This window comes from Bidens hawaiensis, unplaced genomic scaffold (assembly GCF_021521415.1).
Source record: "Bidens hawaiensis isolate Kalapana, Puna unplaced genomic scaffold, B.hawaiensis_p1.1 tig00017788_1, whole genome shotgun sequence".
NCBI classification, from domain to species: domain Eukaryota; kingdom Viridiplantae; phylum Streptophyta; class Magnoliopsida; order Asterales; family Asteraceae; genus Bidens; species Bidens hawaiensis.
Window position 1 is genome coordinate 1 of NW_027492687.1, and position 22,513 is coordinate 22,513.

The following is a 22,513-nucleotide window of genomic DNA, read 5'->3' on the forward strand; positions in this document are numbered from 1 at the left end:
TACGAATTTGGCCATTGATGACTGCATCAACATCAGTTTCAATTGTATGATTGGTTTTATTTCTTAGATTGAAGCTACTGCAATGCCTGAAGATTACAAGCAAAAGAAGGTTTGGATTCTATGTAATGACTGCAATGACACATCAGAAGTTATATTCATAAAATCTGGCAGAAATGTCGAAACTGCAAATTTATATAATACCTGGACCATTACACCACTTGTTCTACCGGAAGTATGTTTATGTGTAAGTAAAGTATTAGCCATAAGTTGGTCGTTGGTGGCTTCTGAAACTTTATGAATTTTTATTTAATTCTTTCTCCACTTGTGTGGATTGAATAAAACTGGGCAAGTCAAATGACTAGTTTTGTACTTTTTCTGTGCACAAGATTGGTTACTCAAGGATTTGGTTAAGGCTCCTTGACAATATTCAGTTTGATTGTGTTTGGACAAGGTTTGGTTCTTTGTCAGCAACATTTCATCTGCTTTCTAATAAAAAAAATATACCTTCACATTATTTACTTATGAAAGTTTCTTTTTTCCACCTGCTTAAGGAATGAATCATCAAGGTGGCTTTTGTTAACAAAAAATGCTTTATTTTTTAGTTAATTAATTTTTAATGTTTATGTGTTTTCTTTCTAAAGGGCAGATAACTTTATCGGCGACATTATGGTATAAAATTGGATACACAACCTTCTTGTAAAATCAAAGACTCTGATGAACTCATGTTTGTAACTTTCTTTAAGTCTTAAGCATTTGTCAATTCGGCTTTATATTCTATAACCGGGTCAAAGTGGTTATATTTCTGGGATGGCATCGAATTCATCCCATATAAAATAACTAGATTACTGCATAATCCACTGTGTTTCTATTCTCAGTATATATGATTAGTATGATATTTTAAACTTAATTTGGAATATTAAACAAGCTCATTTTCTTAACGGACGAACACGAACACATAATATTTTTTATTCAGTTATGTGTTCGTAAACCGTTCGTTTGCCCGATAAAGGCTTAACGAACGAACATGAACAAGGATCCGTTTGTTGAGTCCAGAAAGGTCGTATTTATGTTCGTGAGCGTCTGTTACTGTGTTCGTTCATTAATGTGTGATCGTTTATGTTCATTAAAGTTTATATATATATATATAAATATATATATATATATATTATAATTTATAGTATTTAGTTTATTGTCAAAACATTAAATTTTGCAGGACTTAGAACTTTCAAGGACACACAGACACAAAGGTTCGTTCAGTTATGTATTCCAAGTTATATATCATTTGAAATAATATGTTTTTATTATATTGAACTTTATAACTAATTTGTTTTCTTGCTCTCTTTATGCATTTTCTTTATCATATTTGTTTAGTCCTAAAGTGCATCAACAATGAGTTAGGAATAGGCAATAATTAAAAATAGATGCGTAGATCTGATTCACGTAAAATGTATAGATACTCGAGTTCGATCCACATTGCTTTTTATCTATGAAGACGGAAAGGTATCAGAGCCGCAGTTACAATGTACGAGTCGATACCGGTTCGCTTAAACCGGATCTACATCACAAACTTTATATCATTTAAAGTTTATTGATCTAGATTTGTTTTCGGGTGATTTTAGATTTGGTCAAAGTTTTGTTTATTTTATTAACCAAGTCAAAACACCCAAAATTTATTTAATTTTGAATATGTAAATCCGGCCCGACCTATTCTTTTTTGGTTGTGTTTGATTATTGAGCTTGTTATTTGGCCATATGGATGGTTCAAAAGTTGTAAACGGTTATATATTTATTTTTCGGTTTTCTTTTAGCCATTTGGATGGTTCAAATTTATAATAGGGCATATTATGTTAGTATTAAAATTTGTAATAAAGAAGACGCGAAGATAAACGTGGACGAGCTCAAGGATTTCTTGGAGTTAGTGGGAGTTCGGACAAGATGACGAGGTGCACGAATAACTCCATCCTTGTGGTTGTTTTGTGTTGTGAACCCCTTGACCTGATCGGTCTCCCTAATTGGCTCTAGCGAGACCGATCACCTTTTTGGCCATAAGGATTTACATATTATTATTTGCTATTGTGGTTGCTTGGATTGTTTATAATAGGATTGTAATATCACTGACCTAATGACAAATAAATTTGAAAATAAACATTTTATTAGCCAATTATGTTTTGCAAATTAAAAGGGTTTTGATTTCCAAAACTTATAACTTAATAGTTTTTCTATTAACTTAAATTGGTTAGCCGTATCGCGACAAACTTAGTTTTAATAGGTTAATTGAAAACTAAGTGTCCTGAGAGATGAAAGGGTTCATCAATTTGTCCCGATAATAAATACAGTAAAATTTGACTTACTCTATTTGGTAATTCTAAAACTATCCAAATTTAAAAACCAATAGTTTATGCCAATCCTACTACAAGTCACACTTGAGGCATAATGCGAAATTTCGAGTGTTTGGAGCTAAAGCACCACACTTGATTTCTAGCCTATCCCATAAAGGTGAAAGCAGTTCGTTGACACATCAGCCCTTTCACACGTCACTGTACTAGGACAACTATTACTTTACTCTCCTATTACGTGCTACAGCTGTCTGGAAAACTTAAAGTGGGGAAAGATGAGGCTAAACGTATCTATACAGATAATCGTTGTCTCTATAGGCCTCATAACCGAGAGTTGTGCTCTATTCATAATTGGCAATCGTTGTCAGTCTGCCTAACCATTTATTAATGTTGTGTGCTACAGCTGCCTTTAATAACCGGAAGCCAGATTCTCATGCTCCTATTTTATTAATGTTAATGGGTCATTAATAATAGGACTACAACGTCGAAAATACTAATTAAGATTACTTTTGCTTAATTAATCAGATGTCATCAAACGAAAACTCACCCTACGCCCTTAAGACTATCCTTGAGAAGGATAAACTGAACGGTACCAACTTCATCTAATGGCACCGCAACTTAAGACTTATTCTAACCATGGCACGTGCCTGTATGTTCTCGATGGACCCGTTCCAACCGAGCCTGAAGGCAACACAGCCGCTGCTCGAAAAGTTCTTGAGAAGCATAAGGATGACTCGGCTGATGTCTCCTGCATTATGCTAGCCACCATGACTTCCGAGCTTGCTAAAGGCTTGGAAGACTTTGGTGCCAATGAGATGCTTGAACAACTGAATGGCATGTTCCTTGAAACAAGCCCGTCAAGAACGTTTCGACACCATGAAACCACTCATTAGTTGCAAGACGGCAGAAGGGTCTCCCGTCAGTGCGCATGATCTTAAGATGAAGGGGCCACTTCGATCAGCTCAAGAAACTTGATTATCCCCTGCCCGATGAGATGGCAGCTGATTTCATTCTCAACTCTCTCCCCAGCTCTTACGACCGGTTCATAATGAATTTGAACATGAACGGCTGGGTGAAGGCAGTGCCGGAGCTTCACAACATGCTCAAGACGGCTGAGATGAACATTCCTTCAAGTACCAATCAAGTTCTGATGATCCGATCTGCTGGTGTCAAGAAGCCAAATCCCAAGAACCGGAGTTAAAAGGTTAAAGGCAAGAAGAATGATACCATTGTTGCCCCTCGTGCCACCAATGCTAACAAAGGGGTTCCAAAAATTCCACTGCCGCCCCCCTGAGGAGCGCCAGTGCTACCATGCAACCAAATGGGACACTGGATGCGAAACTGTCCTGAATACCTTGCTGAGATCAAGATGAAGAGAGCCAATAGTGAAGGCTATCTCGAGTTATTTCCATATACGTTATTGAACTTTTCACTGTCTCTAGCAACACATGGGTATTTGATACTGGATGTGGTTTACACATCGTTAATGTCTTGTAGGAGCCTGAGAAGTGGAGGAAAATGAATAAAGGCAGCATGGAACTCATTGTTGGAGATGAGAAGAGAGACCAGTTCTGGCAACTGGAGTTTTTCATTTTACTTGTCCATCTGGCCTAGTTTTTCATTTGAATAATTGTTTCTCTGCTCCTGGTTTGACCAGAAACATCATTTTAGTTTCATGTTGTTTGAACAAGGTTTTATGTACTTTTTAATGGCATGGCTATTTCTGCTTACTTGAATGATATCTTTTATTTGAGGCTAAACCCTCGAAATGGTATTTATGAGATTGATGTTCAAACTAACAATAACGTATATAATCTATCAGAACGTATCTGATCTGGCATCAATGATGCATTTCTATGGCATTGCCGACTTGGCCACATAAGCAAGATAAGAGTTAAAAGACTCCAATCCAAAGAGGGATTCTTGAATACACAGGACCGGACACTTTTGACGATTCTGAATCTTGCTTAGCTGGCAAACTCGCAAAGGACTCTTTCTCACTCATAAAAGTGAACGAGCAAGAGATCTGTTAGGACTCATACATACAGATGTAATTGAGCCTTTCAGAACCATGTCTAGAAACCATGAAAGTTACTTTGTTTGTTTTATCGACAATTATAGTCGATATGCTTATGTTTATCTCATAAAACACAAGCATGAAACTTTTATAAGGCTCAAAGAGTTTCAAAACTAAGTGGAAAACCAACTTGGTAAAACCAATAAGATACTTCGATCAGATCGAGGTGGAAAGTATCTCAGCTCAGAGTTCATTACTCATCTAAGAGAGCGTGGAATTGTTTCACAGCTCACATCCACTGGCACACCCCCAACACAATGGCGTGAGCGAGAGGAGAAATCAAACTTTGCTAAACATGGTTCGATCGATGATGTGTAGAACTAACTTGCTTCACTCCTTTTAGAGTTTCGCCCTTATGACCGCCTCCCGCATTCGTCAAATATTACAACCAAGCGGTTAGTATTTCGTTCATCCCGATACAATATGATTTCTATCAAGTGGAAAGGCCACTTCCTCGAGAAAATATTTCTTGATCGAGGAACTGGAGATAACATTGTCGATCTTGAAGAAATTCAAGAACCACAATCACCGCTGAGGAAGTTGGAGTGTCTGATCAACAAGTTGTTGTTACTGATACATCAGACATAAACATGAGCGCTTCGCAGAAGTAGTAGGACTCCCGTACCAAACTCTAGATACTTATTGCATCTAGATGGTCCCGAACTCTATTAGTAGCCAAGTCTAACAACGAACCTACTAACTACAAATCTGCAATCTTGGATCCGGAATCTGAGAAAAGTTGTGAAGCAATGAACGCCGAGATGCAATCTATTCATAACAATCAAGTCTGGAACTTGACTAAGCTACCCCCCCCCCCTCCCGAAGGTCGGGCAGTAGGAAGCAAATGGATTTTCAAACGAGCATCTCGTAGCTGGAATCTACATTTTGATGAGAAAATCAAAGTGTTTGATTTCATCAAAAATGTAGGTGAGCCTTGTGTTTACATAAGGCTAGTGGGAGCACTATATCATTCGTCATCCTGTATGTGGATGATATACTATTAATTGGAAACAACATTCCTATGCTTAAGGAAGTTAAGGACGGGTTGGGATCTTGTTTCGCAATAAAAGATCTTGATGAAGCTGCTTATATTATGGGAATCAAGATCTACCAAGATAGATCTAAGCGGCTTCTAGGGCTAAGACATAGTACATACATAAGCAAAGTCATTCCACGCTTCTCAATGGACAACTGCAAGATAGGAGCTGTTACATTGTTAAAGGAACCGTTTTAGCAAATCGCAATCTCCGGCAACAGAAATTGAGACAAAACACATGCAAGCAATTCCATATGCTTCAGCGATTGGCTCTATCATGTATGCTATATTATGCACTAGACCTGATGTCTCGTAAGCGTGTTTGGAGGAGTGGAAGAGGAGCTCACTGTAAGGTGTTACACTAACACTGACTTCCAGAATGACCGAGATGTTTCTCGCTCATAGTCTGCTTGGATGAAGAAATTCATAGCCAACCTCGATCTGGTTCCAAATTTAGAAAATTGATCGACGTGATATGTGATAACACAGGTGCTATTGCTCAAGCCAAAGAGCCCAATTTTCATCACATGGCCAAGCACATTTTTCGTTCCACTATGTATGAGAATTACTGGAACATAAAGACATTGTGATAAGCAAAGTTGACACAGATCAAAATCTAGCTAACCTGTTCACTAAGTCGATGACTCAGGACAAGCATGATCAGCATAAAGTGCTATCGGGCTTAGACTTGCTAGTGATTTATTTTGATTTAGTATTTGGATGTATGAATGTTTAACCAGTTGTACTTCTCTGTTCACTTTTGATTTAATGGTTAAATGCAAACGTTGAATAATACAACTATGTTCATTTTAATACTTTTAATCCGTGAATATTGTATTCTAAATTATCCGTAGTCGATCAGACTCGTGGGAACGATTCTGAATTAAGACTATTCTAACTTTGGACTCAAGCAGTTGACTTCCAAACTCACAGACCTCACTGTGAATGCCGTTGGATGTAACTCGCATCAAATCATCTTCATGTATCTTGATCATAAAATGTTTTGATAATAGTATGCTCATTTAGTATCCTTAGACCTGAGATACATATTGGAACTTTCGTTTACCTATGAATATTCTTTGATCATGTTAACCGTTGTTGCGTAACTGCCAGCCATAAAGGCATTGATTGGGAATGTTCTAAAGTTCAGTAGGAGTTGTATGTAGTCAAGATGGGATTCTGTACTCTTACATTAAAATGTAACAGTTAGACATATTGGCTACCTCGTTGATTCAAACTGGTAAAGTGTGAGGCGTCACCCAAACTTACTGTGTGTTTGATTGGACCACTTTGACTTTATATCGAGAACTACAATAATTGAACACTGTATGAGATTGATTTGATACATGTCTCATTGTTCAATTGATGTCTTATACAGAAAGGATAGATGATAACGATTACTATAAATTCATTATCTTGCAATAAGGTATTCCGGCGCCGAATTCTGGCTGCCTGGTTTTCCGGCGAGTCCATTCCGGCCGCCGCACACTTATCACAGCCACCACCAACTGTTCCTCAGTCATCGCTAGCACCACCGCTGCTCCATATAAGCTCCGGTGTTGTTGAAACCTTAATTCGCTGACCACAGGTCGTTTTCCCGGCGACCTGGTTCTTTTCCAGCGAACCCACTTTTCTGGCGAACTGTTTCTGGCAACCTACAGTTGCTGCAAGCTGCTGCCGTTGTTCACTGCTGTCCGCCGACCCCTATAGCCGCCAGATCTGAGCCGCGTCACCTACTGCCACCGCCATATAACCTGCCAAAACTTCCGCCGCCGCCGCCCGCCGGATCTTCTGTCGGTTATTGATTGTGTATTTATCTAGCGCGTTTCATTAAGCTCTCGGTGTTTCTTCCCGGTTTTGATAACCGAGGTACGAAGATTTAACCTTTAATCTACGGTTTGGTTGTTTTAATCGTACTCGTATATTGTTGTAACCGGATCCGGGTTCGGGTTTCGGTTTATGGTTCGTTTACTCATTTATTTATCCGTTTCGTTTTATAGTTCGTTTATATATATGTGTATATTAATATTTATCAGAACGAAATAATTACTAAAACGGGTTAAAATAGCTTGACCGTTTTCGTTCCGAACCACCGTTGAAACCCAACAAAACTAACATAACCAAATATAAATAGATCAAAATATGTCCAAGTATTTTACAAACTTCATTATAATAAATTAAATTAAAATCCGAAAAACAAACTTTATTACAATAAATTATATAAATATAAATTTATATACATTCACAATATTAGTAACTACAAATGTAAAAAAAGGAGGGGGGGACCGTAATACGAGGACTAAAGAAGAAAGGGTTGCTTGAAACAAGTTATAAAATGATTACAAGCGCATTTTTCAAACAGCTGCTTCTAATAAAGGCTTGTATATTTATTTTCAAACATAATAAAAAAAATCTTTAAAAAATTACATGTAAAAGAATATATAAATAGAAATACTAATCATTTGAAAATTATCAATAATTAAAAAAAATAAGGAAAACTTAGTTTTGACATATGAACAGAAAGCATTCGTTAATAACATTCAAAAACTAATGTGACTTCTCTTATATTTGACGAATATTACGTCAACAAATTAAAATTTATAAATACAAAAAACACATACAAAAAATAAAAATACCGTATACTACACTTCATAAAAGTAACAAATATAATAAAGCTTCAAATAGATAAAATAAAATAAAATAAGAAACATGACTTGTAAGTTTGAAATAGATACTAAAACTAGTATTGGGCTAGAGAGATTAAAATGCATAAATTTAATTAAAGCCCAATTTTCTATAAAGTTCAAAATACGTATTTTATAACAACAAAATGTTGGCTACATTAATTGATAGACCCATAAAAAGTCCAATTGAGGAGACCCATTAAACAATATATATGATCCACATTACCAACCAACCATAACAACTAAAATACAAATGTCATTTGAACAAACTACATGACATACATTCATGTAAATTAAGACGAAAGTTCATATCTATAACAAAATGTTAGACCACATTAACTGATAGACCCATGAGACCTTATTCGAAATGCAAACAAACAAGCTATTCTTCAACTTCAACTAATAAATATAAGATATTTTATACGTTCACTTAACATATAATTTTAATATCTAAACACATCATACATGAAATATATATTTACAATTAAAAAAAATCTAAAGTAACCCATTTCACATATGGTTAAAAGCTAGTTTGTTATAATAAACAAGATGAGACAAAGCCAAGCTCAAGATTGAAAAAATAACTCATAAGGCAAACTCTAATTTTAGGGGAAAGAAATAAAAAATATAAGGTCAGTAACTAATGAATTCCCAACCTATTTCCTATCTTTATCTCTAAAATTACACTAAAACACTACAATTTTCTCTACTGTTCAATTAACTAATATATTTTTTATACATTTATCATTACAGTTTTGTCTCTCTTATACCCACAACCAACTCAACAAATATTAAAAAATAAACAGAGACAAACAATTTTTTTCCAAATTTACGAAAAATCATTACATTTTCTCTCTTCACCGTATAATTTACAACAAAACAACTCACATCTCCACCATATAATTTGAAAACTCCTCCCAATAAATTAAAAGTATTATCAACCCGTTCCCTATAATTATGTGAGGGGAACTTGCAAATTATAGGGTGGAGTTGTGTGTGGTTGAGTGTAAATTATAGGGTGAAGAAAGAGATGTAGTGATTTTTTTGTAAATTTGGGGAAACTTTGTTTGCTCTTATTTATATTTTAATGTATGTTGAATTGGTTGTGAGTAGAGGAGATAGAAAACTGTAATGATAAAGGTATAAAAAATATTATTTAATTGAACAGGAGATAGAAATATAGTGTTTTTTAGTGTAATTATAGAGATACGAATGGAGAACGGGCCAGGAATGCTCTAAGGTGATAGAGGATGAGAATCTAACTATCTATATAATTGTCTATCATAAAATAATACGTGTCGCTCTCACATCGCTACCCCATTATCTAGAGCCACCAGATTGTTTGATTTCAAAATTGAGGATTCTCATTCATTCTTTAATTTCATGTGTATTATCCTACGGGTTTGATATCGGAATATCTCAAAACGGGTCATGACATAAGCTGAAAAACTGAGGTAATCCTTTCTTAAACTCCAACGTTAAAAAACCTTCTCCATAGCTTCACAAACCTTTACCACGTTAAGCCATGATTCACCACCAAAAATCATCACCTGTGTTATATCTCCGATTCGATTGATTAATTCATTGCATCGATGATTCAATCTTTATTCTCAGTATCATATCAACTTTGGATCGATCCTCAACAATTTCTAGGGTTCTTCCTTCTCTTTCTGCAATCGATGAAGCACACCGTCACAGAGCATACTTTAGGTTAGTATCGTTGATTCACGTTTCCTATGCCACGATTGAACTCTAAATTGATTGTTTAAAATCGAACAAATCAGTCAAATTGAGAACCTAGCGAACTTAGGGTTTTTGCCTAATTATGGATTGACTTGGGTTTTCATTCATGTTCATCTCTTCCTCGATTAGGGTTACGAATTTGGCCATTGATGACTGCATCAACATCAGTTTCAATTGTATGATTGGTTTTATTTCTTAGATTGAAGCTACTGCAATGCCTGAAGATTACAAGCAAAAGAAGGTTTGGATTCTATGTAATGACTGCAATGACACATCAGAAGTTATATTTCATAAAATCTGGCAGAAATGTCGAAACTGCAAATTTATATAATACCTGGACCATTACACCACTTGTTCTACCGGAAGTATGTTTATGTGTAAGTAAAGTATTAGCCATAAGTTGGTCGTTGGTGGCTTCTGAAACTTTATGAATTTTTATTTAATTCTTTCTCCACTTGTGTGGATTGAATAAAACTGGGCAAGTCAAATGACTAGTTTTGTACTTTTTCTGTGCACAGATTGGTTACTCAAGGATTTGGTTAAGGCTCCTTGACAATATTCAGTTTGATTGTGTTTGGACAAGGTTTGGTTCTTTGTCAGCAACAATTTCATCTGCTTTCTAATAAAAAAAATATACCTTCACATTATTTACTTATGAAAGTTTCTTTTTTCCACCTGCTTAAGGAAATGAATCATCAAGGTGGCTTTTGTTAACAAAAAATGCTTTATTTTTTAGTTAATTAATTTTTTAATGTTTATGTGTTTTCTTTCTAAAGGGCAGATAACTTTATCGGGCGACATTATGGTATAAAATTGGATACACAACCTTCTTGTAAAATCAAAGACTCTGATGAACTCATGTTTGTAACTTTCTTTAAGTCTTAAGCATTTGTCAATTCGGCTTTATATTCTATAACCGGGTCAAAGTGGTTATATTTCTGGGATGGCATCGAATTCATCCCCATATAAAATAACTAGATTACTGCATAATCCACTGTGTTTCTATTCTCAGTATATATGATTAGTATGATATTTTAAACTTAAATTTGGAATATTAAACAAGCTCATTTTCTTAACGGACGAACACGAACACATAATATTTTTTATTCAGTTATGTGTTCGTAAACCGTTCGTTTGCCCGATAAAGGCTTAACGAACGAACATGAACAAGGATCCGTTTGTTGAGTCCAGAAAGTTCGTATTTATGTTCGTGAGCGTCTGTTAATGTGTTCGTTCATTAATGTGTGATCGTTTATGTTCATTAAAGTTTATATATATATAAATATATATATATATATATATTATAATTTATAGTATTTAGTTTATTGTCAAAACATTTAAATTTTGCAGGACTTAGAACTTTCAAGGACACACAGACACAAAGGTTCGTTCAGTTATGTATTCCAAGTTATATGTCTTTTGAAATAATATGTTTTTATTATATTGAACTTTTATAACTAATTTGTTTTCTTGCTCTCTTTTATGCATTTTCTTTTATCTTATTTATTTTCGACAGATAAGACACATTTTGGTAGCTGATTCAGCAGCCCGGTCAGCCCCTCTTATGTGAAAAACCACCTGGGATTAACATTTATGTGACCATGAATGGCACATGACATCACATTTATGTGAAAAAACCACCTGGGATTAACAATAGGTACTACACATGCAAGCCTCTCATAAATGTTTGGACCAAGTTTACAAATTCTAAATTTGGGGAGTAAACTTGCAAAATGATCAAACCACAGGGACCATTTGTGAAATTTTTATTATTTTCTATTATTAAGTTACATTATTGCCTGCGCTTTCATTTTCTAACAATGTTTATCCAGATTATGGAGTTGACAAGTATGACACTGGAACTGGTTTTGGACATTTTGGAATAGCAGTTGAGGATGTAAGTTAGTTATTTTCAAAACCTGGTTCTCGGTTGTGTCTACCTGTAAATGAACCTGCTTGTGTGATTAGGTGTTAGACAATATATTTTAGCTAGTAATTTTATATTCTCTATTCCTAATGGTATCTAAGTGTAATATCTATTCCTATATATAGGTCTTCCTGTAATTGGTTTTATTTGATAATATCAAATTATTATTCTGTGTTAATATGGTATCACAGCTAGGTTAATCAACCTTACCTTAAACCCTACCAGCCGTCAGGCAATTTTTTTTTCTCTTCTCTTCCAAACAATACATGCAGTCTCCAACCTGCAACACCTAATCTCCATCACCAACAATAACCTACAGTCGTTTTTTCTCCACAACCTATCTGCAATAAATCATGGCTATGATCCCTGCTTTCACAACCACTGAGAAGACGGCCCATAATTACCATAAGTTTGCTTTCAAACTCTCACCCACTAATTATGGATTCTGGAAAAATATGATTCATCCATTCTTAGTTACCAACCATCTATTTGGTTATATAGACGGAACAATTCCCTGCCCGCCATCACGTACTGCTGCCACCACTGACACCGCTTCTATGGACAACCCTAGTTACCCCAACTGGGTTGCCAATGATGCTCTTGTGAGAATGCTTCTGATCTCTACTATTTCTGAAGCATCCTTCCAACATGTTCAAGGCCTTACCTCCCGGGATCTCTGGCTCTCTCTTGAACGAGCATATGCACCACATAACTCTTCCAGAGAATACACACTATAAACCCAACTGTTGAAGCTTGAGATGAAAGGTGATGAAAGTCCCTCTGCTTACCTTACTCGTGCACAGGAGTACGCCACCGCTCTAGCCAACATTAGAGAACCATTCAAAGACAAAGATTTAGTCATGCTTGTAGTTGCAGGTCTATGTCAAGAGTACATAGGTTTAAAACAAACTCTTATAGCTCGCTCCCCACCTGTGATGTTCAATGAATTATATGGTTTGCTAAGTGACTATGACTACATGGTCACTAGTCACACAGCTACTGCTCCTCAAGCGTTCACGGCTTCCCTCGCTGGTCCTGCACCTACTCCAGCAGGTACTCCACAAAACTCACAATTCGCTGCTGTCCAACAGATGGCAGCCCAATTAGGGTATCAACTCAGCCCTTTTATACAGCAGACCAGCCAATCTCAGGCCTTTATTGCAAACCGTTCCTCAAATAATTATCACGGAAATTGGCGTGGCAGTTCACGTGGTAACTACCACGGAAATAATAACAAAAATCGAGATAATTCTCGTGGAACTGGTGGCCAAAATCGCCAACCATCTTTTGCTTGGGCATAAACGCAAAACACAGTCTATGGTCATTGTAACAGGTGTGGTATAGCCCACATCCCATCTCTGTGTCCAAACAGATCCGGTTCCAACTCCACACAGGGTTTGTCACAACCAAATTATGCAACAGATTATGCAGCTCTCTCAAGTATTGGCTCAGCCTCCAGTTCAACATGGAACCCTGACACCGGGGCAAATGGTCATGCTACTCCAGATTTAACAAACTTGGATCACTCAGAAGCATATAATGGTAATCACTCACTTCATGTTGGCGACGGTAATCCTCTTCCCATCTTTTGTATTGGTTCATCAAAAATCTATTCCTCCAACAAAACTTTTAAACTCTCTAATGTTCTTCATGTACCCGCACTTAAAAAGAACTTGCTATCTGTACAACAATTTTGTTTAGACAATAGTGTTTTCTTTGAATATCACTCGTCTTTTTTTGTTGTGAAGGACGAGTCTACACGTACCATCCTACTCACGGGTCCAAGTGATCAAGGTCTTTACACTCTTCGCTTACCTAAGTTGAAGTCTCTTCCATATGTTTCTTTCACAGCCACCAAAGCATCCTCAACAATTTGGCACCATCGTCTTGGGCATCCTCATACTCGTATTTTTAATTATATTGTTTCTAGTAATTCGTTACCTGTTTCATCTTTTTTATGTCGTGACTTATGTTCTTGTCAAATGGGGAAGTCCTCCAAGTTGTCTTTGAACCTTTCAAAATTCCATAGTAATAACATCTTGGATTTGGTTTATTGTGATGTTTGGGGTCCTGCTCCATCACGTTCTTTTGATGGACACAGGTTTTTTATGTTATGCGTTGATCATCACTCACGATATATGTGGTTTACCCCTTGGCTCAAAAATCTGATGTTTACTTAACCTTTAAATCATTTGTGTTTATGGCGGAAAGACAATTTAACACTAAGCTTAAAAATGTGCAAACTGATTGGGGGGGGGGGGGGGAGAATTTCGCAACCTTACACCATTTTTCACTTCACTTGGTATTATACATCGACGCTCGTGCCCGCACACAAGTGAACAAAATGGCATTGTTGAGCGTAGAAACGGCCACGTTGTTGAAACGGGCCTTGCCCTTTTGGCTCATTCCAAAACTCCATCGCGTTTTTGGAGTTTTGCTTTCGAGACGGCTGTTTTCCTAATAAATTGTTTTCCCTCTCGAATTAACTCCAACAAATCACCCTTTGAACATGTTTTCAAACGACCACCTGATTACTCTTTTCTAAAGGTCTTTGGATGTCAATGCTTTCCGTACCTACGACCATACAATCGACATAAAATGGACTTTCGATCCACCTCATGTGTTTTTCTCGGCTATAGCCCAATACATTATGGGTATCGGTGTTTGGATCTTAATACCGAGCGTGTGTACATTGCACGTCACGTTCGTTTCAATGAACTATGTTTCCCCTTTACACCTAAACTTACCCAACCTGCCACCGAGCCAACATCTCCCTACTACTCCTACTACCCTGACCCTCCTGAATTTCATGACATATCTTCACCACCCACCCCAACCCCCATGGCTGCAACAACCCCCACGACCAACGCAAACCCAACAACTACAACCCCATACCCACATTCACAACAACCCCCTCAGTCAACCCCGCCTCCACCTCTACTTCCGCGTCCATGTCTCAATCCACTCCACAACCTCCTCAACCACGCCCTCGTCCATCCAACCTTCGCCAAAATCCAAAACTTTCAACCCGTTATGATCCATCTGTCTACCATACTTCTGCTGGTCCTTCCCAGCCTTTCGAACCATCCTCTTTTACCATCGCCAACAAATTCCCCGAGTTACGTGATGCCATGGCTGAAGAGTTTAACGCTCTTGTTAAAAATGGAACATGGTCACTTGTGCCCCCGGTTACTAATACTAATATTATTGACTCAAAGTGGGTTTACAGGATTAAAAAGGATGCCAATGGGCAGGTTACGAGGTACAAAGCACGTCTTGTTGCAAAGGGCTACAATCAAAAACTAGGTATCGATTATCAAGAAACATTTAGCCCGGTTGTAAAGGCTACCACTATTCGGGTACTTTTGTCTCTCACAGTTACAAACCAATGGCCACTTAGACAGTTGGATGTTCAAAACGCCTTTCTTCATGGTGATTTAAAAGAAACTGTCTATCTTCGTCAACCACAAGGTTTTGTTGATGAATCAAGACCTGGTCATGTTTGTCTATTACATAAGTCATTATATGGCCTTAAACAAGCACTGCTCGCATGGTTTGAATGTTTCTCTACCACGTTATATCATCTCGGTTTTATTGGTTCTCAAACTGATCCATCTCTATTTATTCTCAAGAGAAAGGGTACCTTGGTGTATGTTCTTGTTTACGTGGATGATATTATTGTTACAGGGAATAATCCACAAGCCATTACTAACATCATTTACAAGTTGGGCATTGCGTTTGCAGTTAAGGACCTTGGTAATTTGCATTATTTTTTGGGAATTGAAATCATACCTTCTGGAAAGAATCTAATTCTATCTCAGCGAAAGTATATATGTGATTTAATAAACACAGCAGGTTTAGCCGAATGTAAATTCGTTCCATCTCCCATGAGTAGCTCGCAATCCTTGGCTCTTGCTGACAGTCCTTTGCTTGCTGATCCTACCAAATATCGCCAAACGGTTGGTGCTCTTCAATATGCAACTCTTTCTCGACCCGACATAACCTTTGCGGTTAACAAAGTTTGTCAGTTCATGCATTCTCCCACAGTAAATCATTGGTTAGTTGTCAAACGGATCTTACGATATCTTCAAGGTACCTCTCACTATGGTCTTTTTATTCGCCAGAACTCCAACTCTACTCTTATGGCTTTTACTGATGTAAACTGGCGCACGACCTTGCAAGCTTACTCTGATGCTGACTGGGCCGGCTGTCCAGATAACCGTCGGTCCACGGGGGGATTTGCTATCTACCTAGGTTCTAATCTCATCTCGTGGAATGCTCGCATACAACGAACGGTCTCGCGATCTTCAATCGAATCCGAGTATAAAGCGCTTGCTGACACTGTTGCAGAAATAACCTGGCTTCAAGCTCTCCTAAATGAACTCGGCGTTATCTCCAAAGTCTCACCCACACTTTGGTGTGATAATCTAGGTGCAACATATCTCTCTGTCAATCCTGTATTTCATGCTCGCACTAAACATGTTGAAGTCGATTATCACTTTGTTCGTGAACAAGTTGCTCAAGGGAAATTGGCAGTTCGGTTTATCTCCACACATGATCAGATTGCAGATGTTTTTACCAAACCTCTACCATCGCAAAGGTTTCTGCTGTTATGGTCCAAGTTGCAGGTCGTTCCCCGCCCTCAACTTGCGGGGGGGATGTTAGACAATATATTTTAGCTAGTAATTTTATAATCTCTATTCCTAATGGTATCTAAGTGTCATATCTATTCCTATATATAAGTCTTCCTGTAATTGGTTTTATTTGATAATATCAAATTATTATTCTGTGTTAATATTAGGTAGCTAAAACTGCAAATCTTATAAAATCCAAATGGGGAAAAGTAACCAGTGAACCGAGCCCAATAAACGCCTTCATTGAAGATCCAGATGGTTACACATTTGAGCTCATTGAGAGGAAGAGCCCTATTTCTGATCCTTTATGTCAAGTGATGTTAAGAGTAGGAGACATTGACTTTTATAAGCAGGTTAACCACCCACATACAGTTGATAAATATAACTAACTTTTCGCATGTGTCATGTGTGGAGTTGTGTTTTGAAAAGCATATGGAATGAAACTTATTCAAAGAAGAGATGAACCTGATAACAAGGTGATGGATGCTTTTGTAATATGCAGCTTATTATTATTATTAAGAGTTTTGAGATTGTATATTGATGTGAATATGCTATGGTTTTTCAGTGCACGAAAGCTGTGATGGGTTACACGTCTGAAGATGAAAGTGCAGTGTTGGAATTGACATACAGTTATGGTGTCACTGAATATGACAAAGGAAATGGCTATGGGCAGGTGAATTAACTGTTATGACCAATGTTTACCGACTTCTTTCAACACAAGAGTGTTTTTGTGAACTCTGTAACAACTTATGTAATTCAGATTGCAATAGGGACTGATGATGTGTATTAAGATTGCACAAGTTGTTAAACTGTTTGGCAGAGATATAGTGCTTCAACCTGGGCCCCTACCGATCATAAACACAAAGATAACAGCCTGTTTGGATCCAGATGGTTGGAAATCGGCAAGTTTTCTGTCTTTCCTTACTATTTTAGTGAAAACCAATAAACTGTTCACTTATTTGGGTATTATCACTAAATTGACTTGATGCCAAGGATAATCAAATAATATTAATTATATATAATAAAAATAAGTAAACTGATTGGTTGTTAAGAGTTCTTAAATTATTTGGAAGTTTCCTAAAATGATAGTAGTCATATATGTATATGTATATACATATATGTGTGTGTGTGTATGTTGTCATCTGTCATTGGAATACTTCTACCGATTTCTAATTCTCTAATTGTTTATTTGCTCTTATATTTCCATATCCCATATTGCAGGTCTTTGTCGATAACGTTGATCTCATGAAAGCACTAACGTGAGGAAACATGATTGCTGTAGGTGCCAAGCCGCTATCCATAGAGTTTGTATATCAAAATCAGTGTCTTACCAATTTGCGAAACTGAATACATCATTCCACTCCACTCCACTCTTATTCATAAACACAATTAATCACAATATATCATCATCATCATCGTACTCAGTATATCCCACCAATAGCAAAGCTATGGTAGGGTCTGAGGAGGGTAAGATGTAGGCAGCCTTACCTCTACCCCATAGGGATAGAGAGGCTGCTTCCGGTGAGACCCAATATATATATATATATATATATATATATATATATATATATATATATATATATATATATATATATATATATATATATATATATATATATATATATAATCCACTCACTGTAAAATTTCAATCCCAAATGCTGTTATGTAGACCTTGCCATATTAGTTCTGCAATTCAATAAATGTTCCAGGCCCTCTATCCACTTATGTTTTTCTTCTTTTGTTGTGCATTCAAATTTTATTATTCTTTCAGACGTTTCTATCCCAAAATACTGTCTCTCTTCATACGTCTCTCTTCCCGGACATTCAACACACACACCAGAGACTATATCTGCAGAAGGAGCATATATATATAATCATTAATAATGCTAGTCTAGGGGTGTCAATCATGTCAGGTTGACGGGTTGACGGATTGCGGGTTGGCGGGTTGAAATGTACAACTAGAACCCGACCCATATTATTATTCTTGTCAAAGATTTCAACCCTAACCCGCACACACTTAAATTCAGGTCAACCTGAAAACGAACCGTTTGACCCATTCACCAAAAAAAAATAAATGATTTTTTAAATTAAAATTAATATAATTTAGAGTTAGTGGAGAAATCAAGTAATATGATTAGTTTTTTTTTAAATAATTAAAATCTTGAAATTTGATTGGAATTCGCAAGAATATATTCGGAAAATGGAAAACGAAAAAAAAAACAAAACAAAAAAAGTTTAGTTATATGTACTTAAACGGGTTAACGGGTCAACCCGAACCAACTCGTTTTCTAAACAGTCAGGTTAGTCAATCCGAAACAAACCCGCATTATAAATGGGTCATGTTAGTCAACCCAAAACCTTTCATGTCGGGTCTGGGTCGTGTTTCAGGTCGTGTCAACAGTTGCCTCCTCTAAATGCTACTTTCAGATGAACATGATAACTCTCAAGACTATGATAGAATGTTAATTCTTACACTTCTTTTTCTTTGTAAAAGTTCCTGCAATATGCTTGCTTTTCAATTTTGCTACCACCTGCCATTTTGTGTTGACTTTGAAAGAAACTTGTTTCCAGTGAAGATCCCCTATAGTATCAAATCACATAATATCAAAATCCATTTTCAAAACACTTTTTTTTACATCAATTTAAGTGAAGTTACCTTTTCTTGTAAGCTTTAAAAGTTGGCCCCCTTTAGAAACAAAATTCAAGGCTGCCAATACATTATATTCTTTACCTTCTTCACATTGTTCCTCACCGAAAGACATGTTTGCAGCTCCCTTTTGCAGCCTTGCTCTTAATGTGGCAGCTCCTCTCAATGCTATAATATTTATATTTATTTTAATTTTTATTATTTGTAGTACTATTGTTCTTATTATTAGAAATAACAGGAAGTTAGTTACACAGCCGGCTTTGAGGGGGGTGGGTAGGGCGACCATCCCCGGCCCTATCATCCCAGTAGTCAAAAAATATGTATTGTTAATGTTTTAACCCAACTGCGCAATTCATTTAAGCCTATTTCTATAAAAGAAAGAAAAAATATTGCACAACCAAAATCATAACCAATAAGGCCATTTAAAACATTAATTGTTTAAGGGCAATAAAAATATTTTTTACTAAATGACCAAATGTTTTCTCGCCTTAGGTCCAAAAGTTTTTAATGATTCTCAGGGACGGCCCTTGTTAGTTTAGTAACATTTTAAAAAGAGAATCATCTAAGTAGTCATTTTTCTGTGTATGTTATACCATCATGGTCATGCCTTACACAGTTCTATTGTCATGTATTTGTTTAGTCCTAAAGTGCATAAACAATGAGTTAGGAATAGGCAATAATTAAAAAAAGATGCGTAGATCTGATTCACGTAAAATGTATAGATACTCGAGTTCGATCCACATTGCTTTTTATCTATGAAGACGGAAAGGTATTTTGTTCTGACATGACCAGAAATTGAAACATATTCAGAAAATTTACAACTTTGGTGATATTCTCTTTTAAAAGAAGTATTACCAGTGGCAGCAGCTGCGGTTAGGGTCATGATGTCACCATTAGTCCTTGCAGTAGTTGCAGAATTGATGGCTGATAATATCTGCTCATGTTCAGCTCCCATATCCTCTGCAATCTCTATGCAATGTGATGCCACTAGAGCTGCTGCTGATGCTATTGCATTTGAGCACCCTCTTTCTTCCTTATTAGTACCATTGATTAATGTTGCTGATATGGCAGTAAGAGCCGCCACGGCAGCTGCAACCCCTGCCACGGATACTGCGGCATGCAGTTGAGCTATGTGTGTTCTGACTTCATGTTTTCTTCTTTCTTTCTGGTCTTTTATCCATCTGCCCATTGTCCTTCCTCTCATTATGCTCCTGTAAAGCTGTATACAAATAAAATCACTGAGTTGTTAAATTGTTATTATTATTAATGAATATATTGATAGTCATTGGTCAAACTAGGCTATATGCATACTCCATTTTTGAGCAACTGATGGCTAGATACAAAATCTTGGTTCAGAGCGTGATGAATTAGAAACAATTCCTGCATCAGATTAAATATGCTGAAGCATTAGAGGTATGCGTTCGTTTATACTTGGAATTTTTTTGTTTCTTATAAGTTATAGCATTTATTAAAGGTCTCAGTTTCAATCACCAATCGGTCGATGGTAAAGGTCCTAAAAATTGAGTTTAAATAAAAGAGTATTGTGTTAATAATAATAAAAATAATAATAGGGGAAAGTGAAACGATGCTATTATGCGTCTAAGCTTAGACGAAAAACTAATCAAAACTACGTAGTTTTGTTTACAAACAACTAAACAAACAATTATACTCCTATTTAGAAGATCTCTAGAAAAAACTTAAAAGGCAACAAACCTAGTCCCTGCTTTGAGTTTAATCGTCCCCTCCTGTACAACGCCTTCTTCCTCCTTACATATTAATAACTCTATCTATGAACCAGATACTATTTTTTTTATTGCAAAACGAGTTCCATATTTTTTCACATCAAACTATCTACCACACATGGACACTATTTTCTTTGTTTTCTGCCATAGCTCTCTCAACCAGTCATAATCGCAATAGGGTCTCCATTTCTTTTCTGTCTTTTCAAATTAATAAATCACTATGGATCTCTTTTTAGCATTTATTTAATTTTTGTTAAGATGTCTTACAACTAATTTGTTTCCATCAAAATGCCAAAACCATTGTTAGAAAAAGTTTGAGTATATCGAGTTCACTTTTGAACATGTGAGGATGAACAAGGCATTCCTAACAGCATCGTATTCACTTTCCTCATAATAATAATAATAATAATAATAATAATAATAATGGTGATGATGATGGTGTTTTTCTACTTAGTTGAGTAATGAGTGGTGGTGTTTTTCTTTATTAAGACTAGAAAAATGAAATAGTACTAATTCAGTTTTGTTTTATACTTGTGTTTGAATCTCAGCAATTGAATTCAACATTTATATTTGCTACCCTTATAATAATATTATATGATGAATAGTTATGTTATATCCATTATTTGTCTTAAAATCTAATTAGATTTATCAACCTGGGTCGACGAATTAAGCAAACCCCTTTCCGTTTAAACCCAAATCTTTTGTAATCGAAACTAATCGCTTAAACACTAAAACAGTTGTTACAACTTCCCTTGAATGCATGCATATACTTACCTTCAACTCATCACTTTTTCTTGGAGGGCAATCTTCTTTTTCTGGTGGTTGAGGTTCCTGCAATAAAACCCAACATGTAGTAAGTTGTTATACTTTAATATGTTACAGAAAACCAATGAATGTTTATTTTCTTACATGTTCTCCTGAAGAGAATAAGTATGCATTTTTAGTTTGATGGGAAAGAGCTTTTGAGATTTCCACAGATGACACACTCCATGACCTCCCAAGAAACTCCATCGACTCGGTTGGGGTTTCTGGTAGTCGACATGTCACCGGCACTCTACCTTCCTCCTCTATGTTTTCCAACTTACTTGTAGACACTGCATATACCAACACAACAATATTAAATAAAAAAGAAAAACTAACAATAAAAATAATTCATAGGCTTTACTTTGTGATGTAATCTTCTTCTTCTTCTTATTATTAGTGCTGGATTACAAGTATCCAGTGACATTACTATTAATACAAAGAGTGAAACACAGGAGGCTGATTAGTTGGCAGACCTCATGATTAGAAATAACTGAATTTATGGAGTGTTAAGTTTGGTACCGGTCCCTCCATCCTCCATAACTAATTAAATATTATAAATTTTTATGACTTAAATAAAAATATTAACAACTTTATACGAGTGGATGCAAATGAAAATTATTACATGTTTAAGAATCATTTTATAATAAGATCTTTGTTAGATTCCATATTGTGCACACAGTATACTACTGAATTCATCACTACCCACTATTTGCAAACAGTTAAAATATTAGTGTGTTTATTAGTGGAACAAAACTTTACCCACCCTGGATTTAGATAACATATATTAAACAATTAAAAGACATAGTTGGGTAGTAAGGTGCATCTCCATTATCCTATAGGTTTAGCGTTTAAATCCTATAATGGGCAGGTATATGTGATTTAT

At 36.2% G+C, this 22,513-nt stretch overlaps 1 protein-coding gene and 1 pseudogene across 2 annotated transcripts; one reads left to right on the forward strand and one right to left on the reverse strand.

Moving 5' to 3' along the window:
* The first annotated feature begins 11,708 nt into the window (after positions 1-11,708).
* LOC143554696 (putative lactoylglutathione lyase, chloroplastic) lies at positions 11,709-17,700 on the forward strand (annotated as a pseudogene). The gene is made up of 5 exons (XR_013139068.1): positions 11,709-11,773; positions 16,605-16,913; positions 17,003-17,110; positions 17,198-17,339; positions 17,659-17,700. The product of XR_013139068.1 is annotated as a putative lactoylglutathione lyase, chloroplastic (transcript).
* A 359-nt stretch (positions 17,701-18,059) lies between these two features.
* LOC143554695 (VAN3-binding protein) lies at positions 18,060-22,010 on the reverse strand. Its single transcript, XM_077044392.1, has 8 exons — positions 21,992-22,010; positions 21,736-21,920; positions 21,601-21,657; positions 20,396-20,464; positions 19,940-20,303; positions 19,094-19,252; positions 18,911-19,018; positions 18,060-18,286 (listed from the first exon to the last, which is right to left on the reverse strand). Coding segments are annotated over exons 1-8 (1,131 nt in total). The 5' UTR covers positions 21,993-22,010; the 3' UTR covers positions 18,060-18,098.
* Positions 22,011-22,513: the final 503 nt, after the last annotated feature.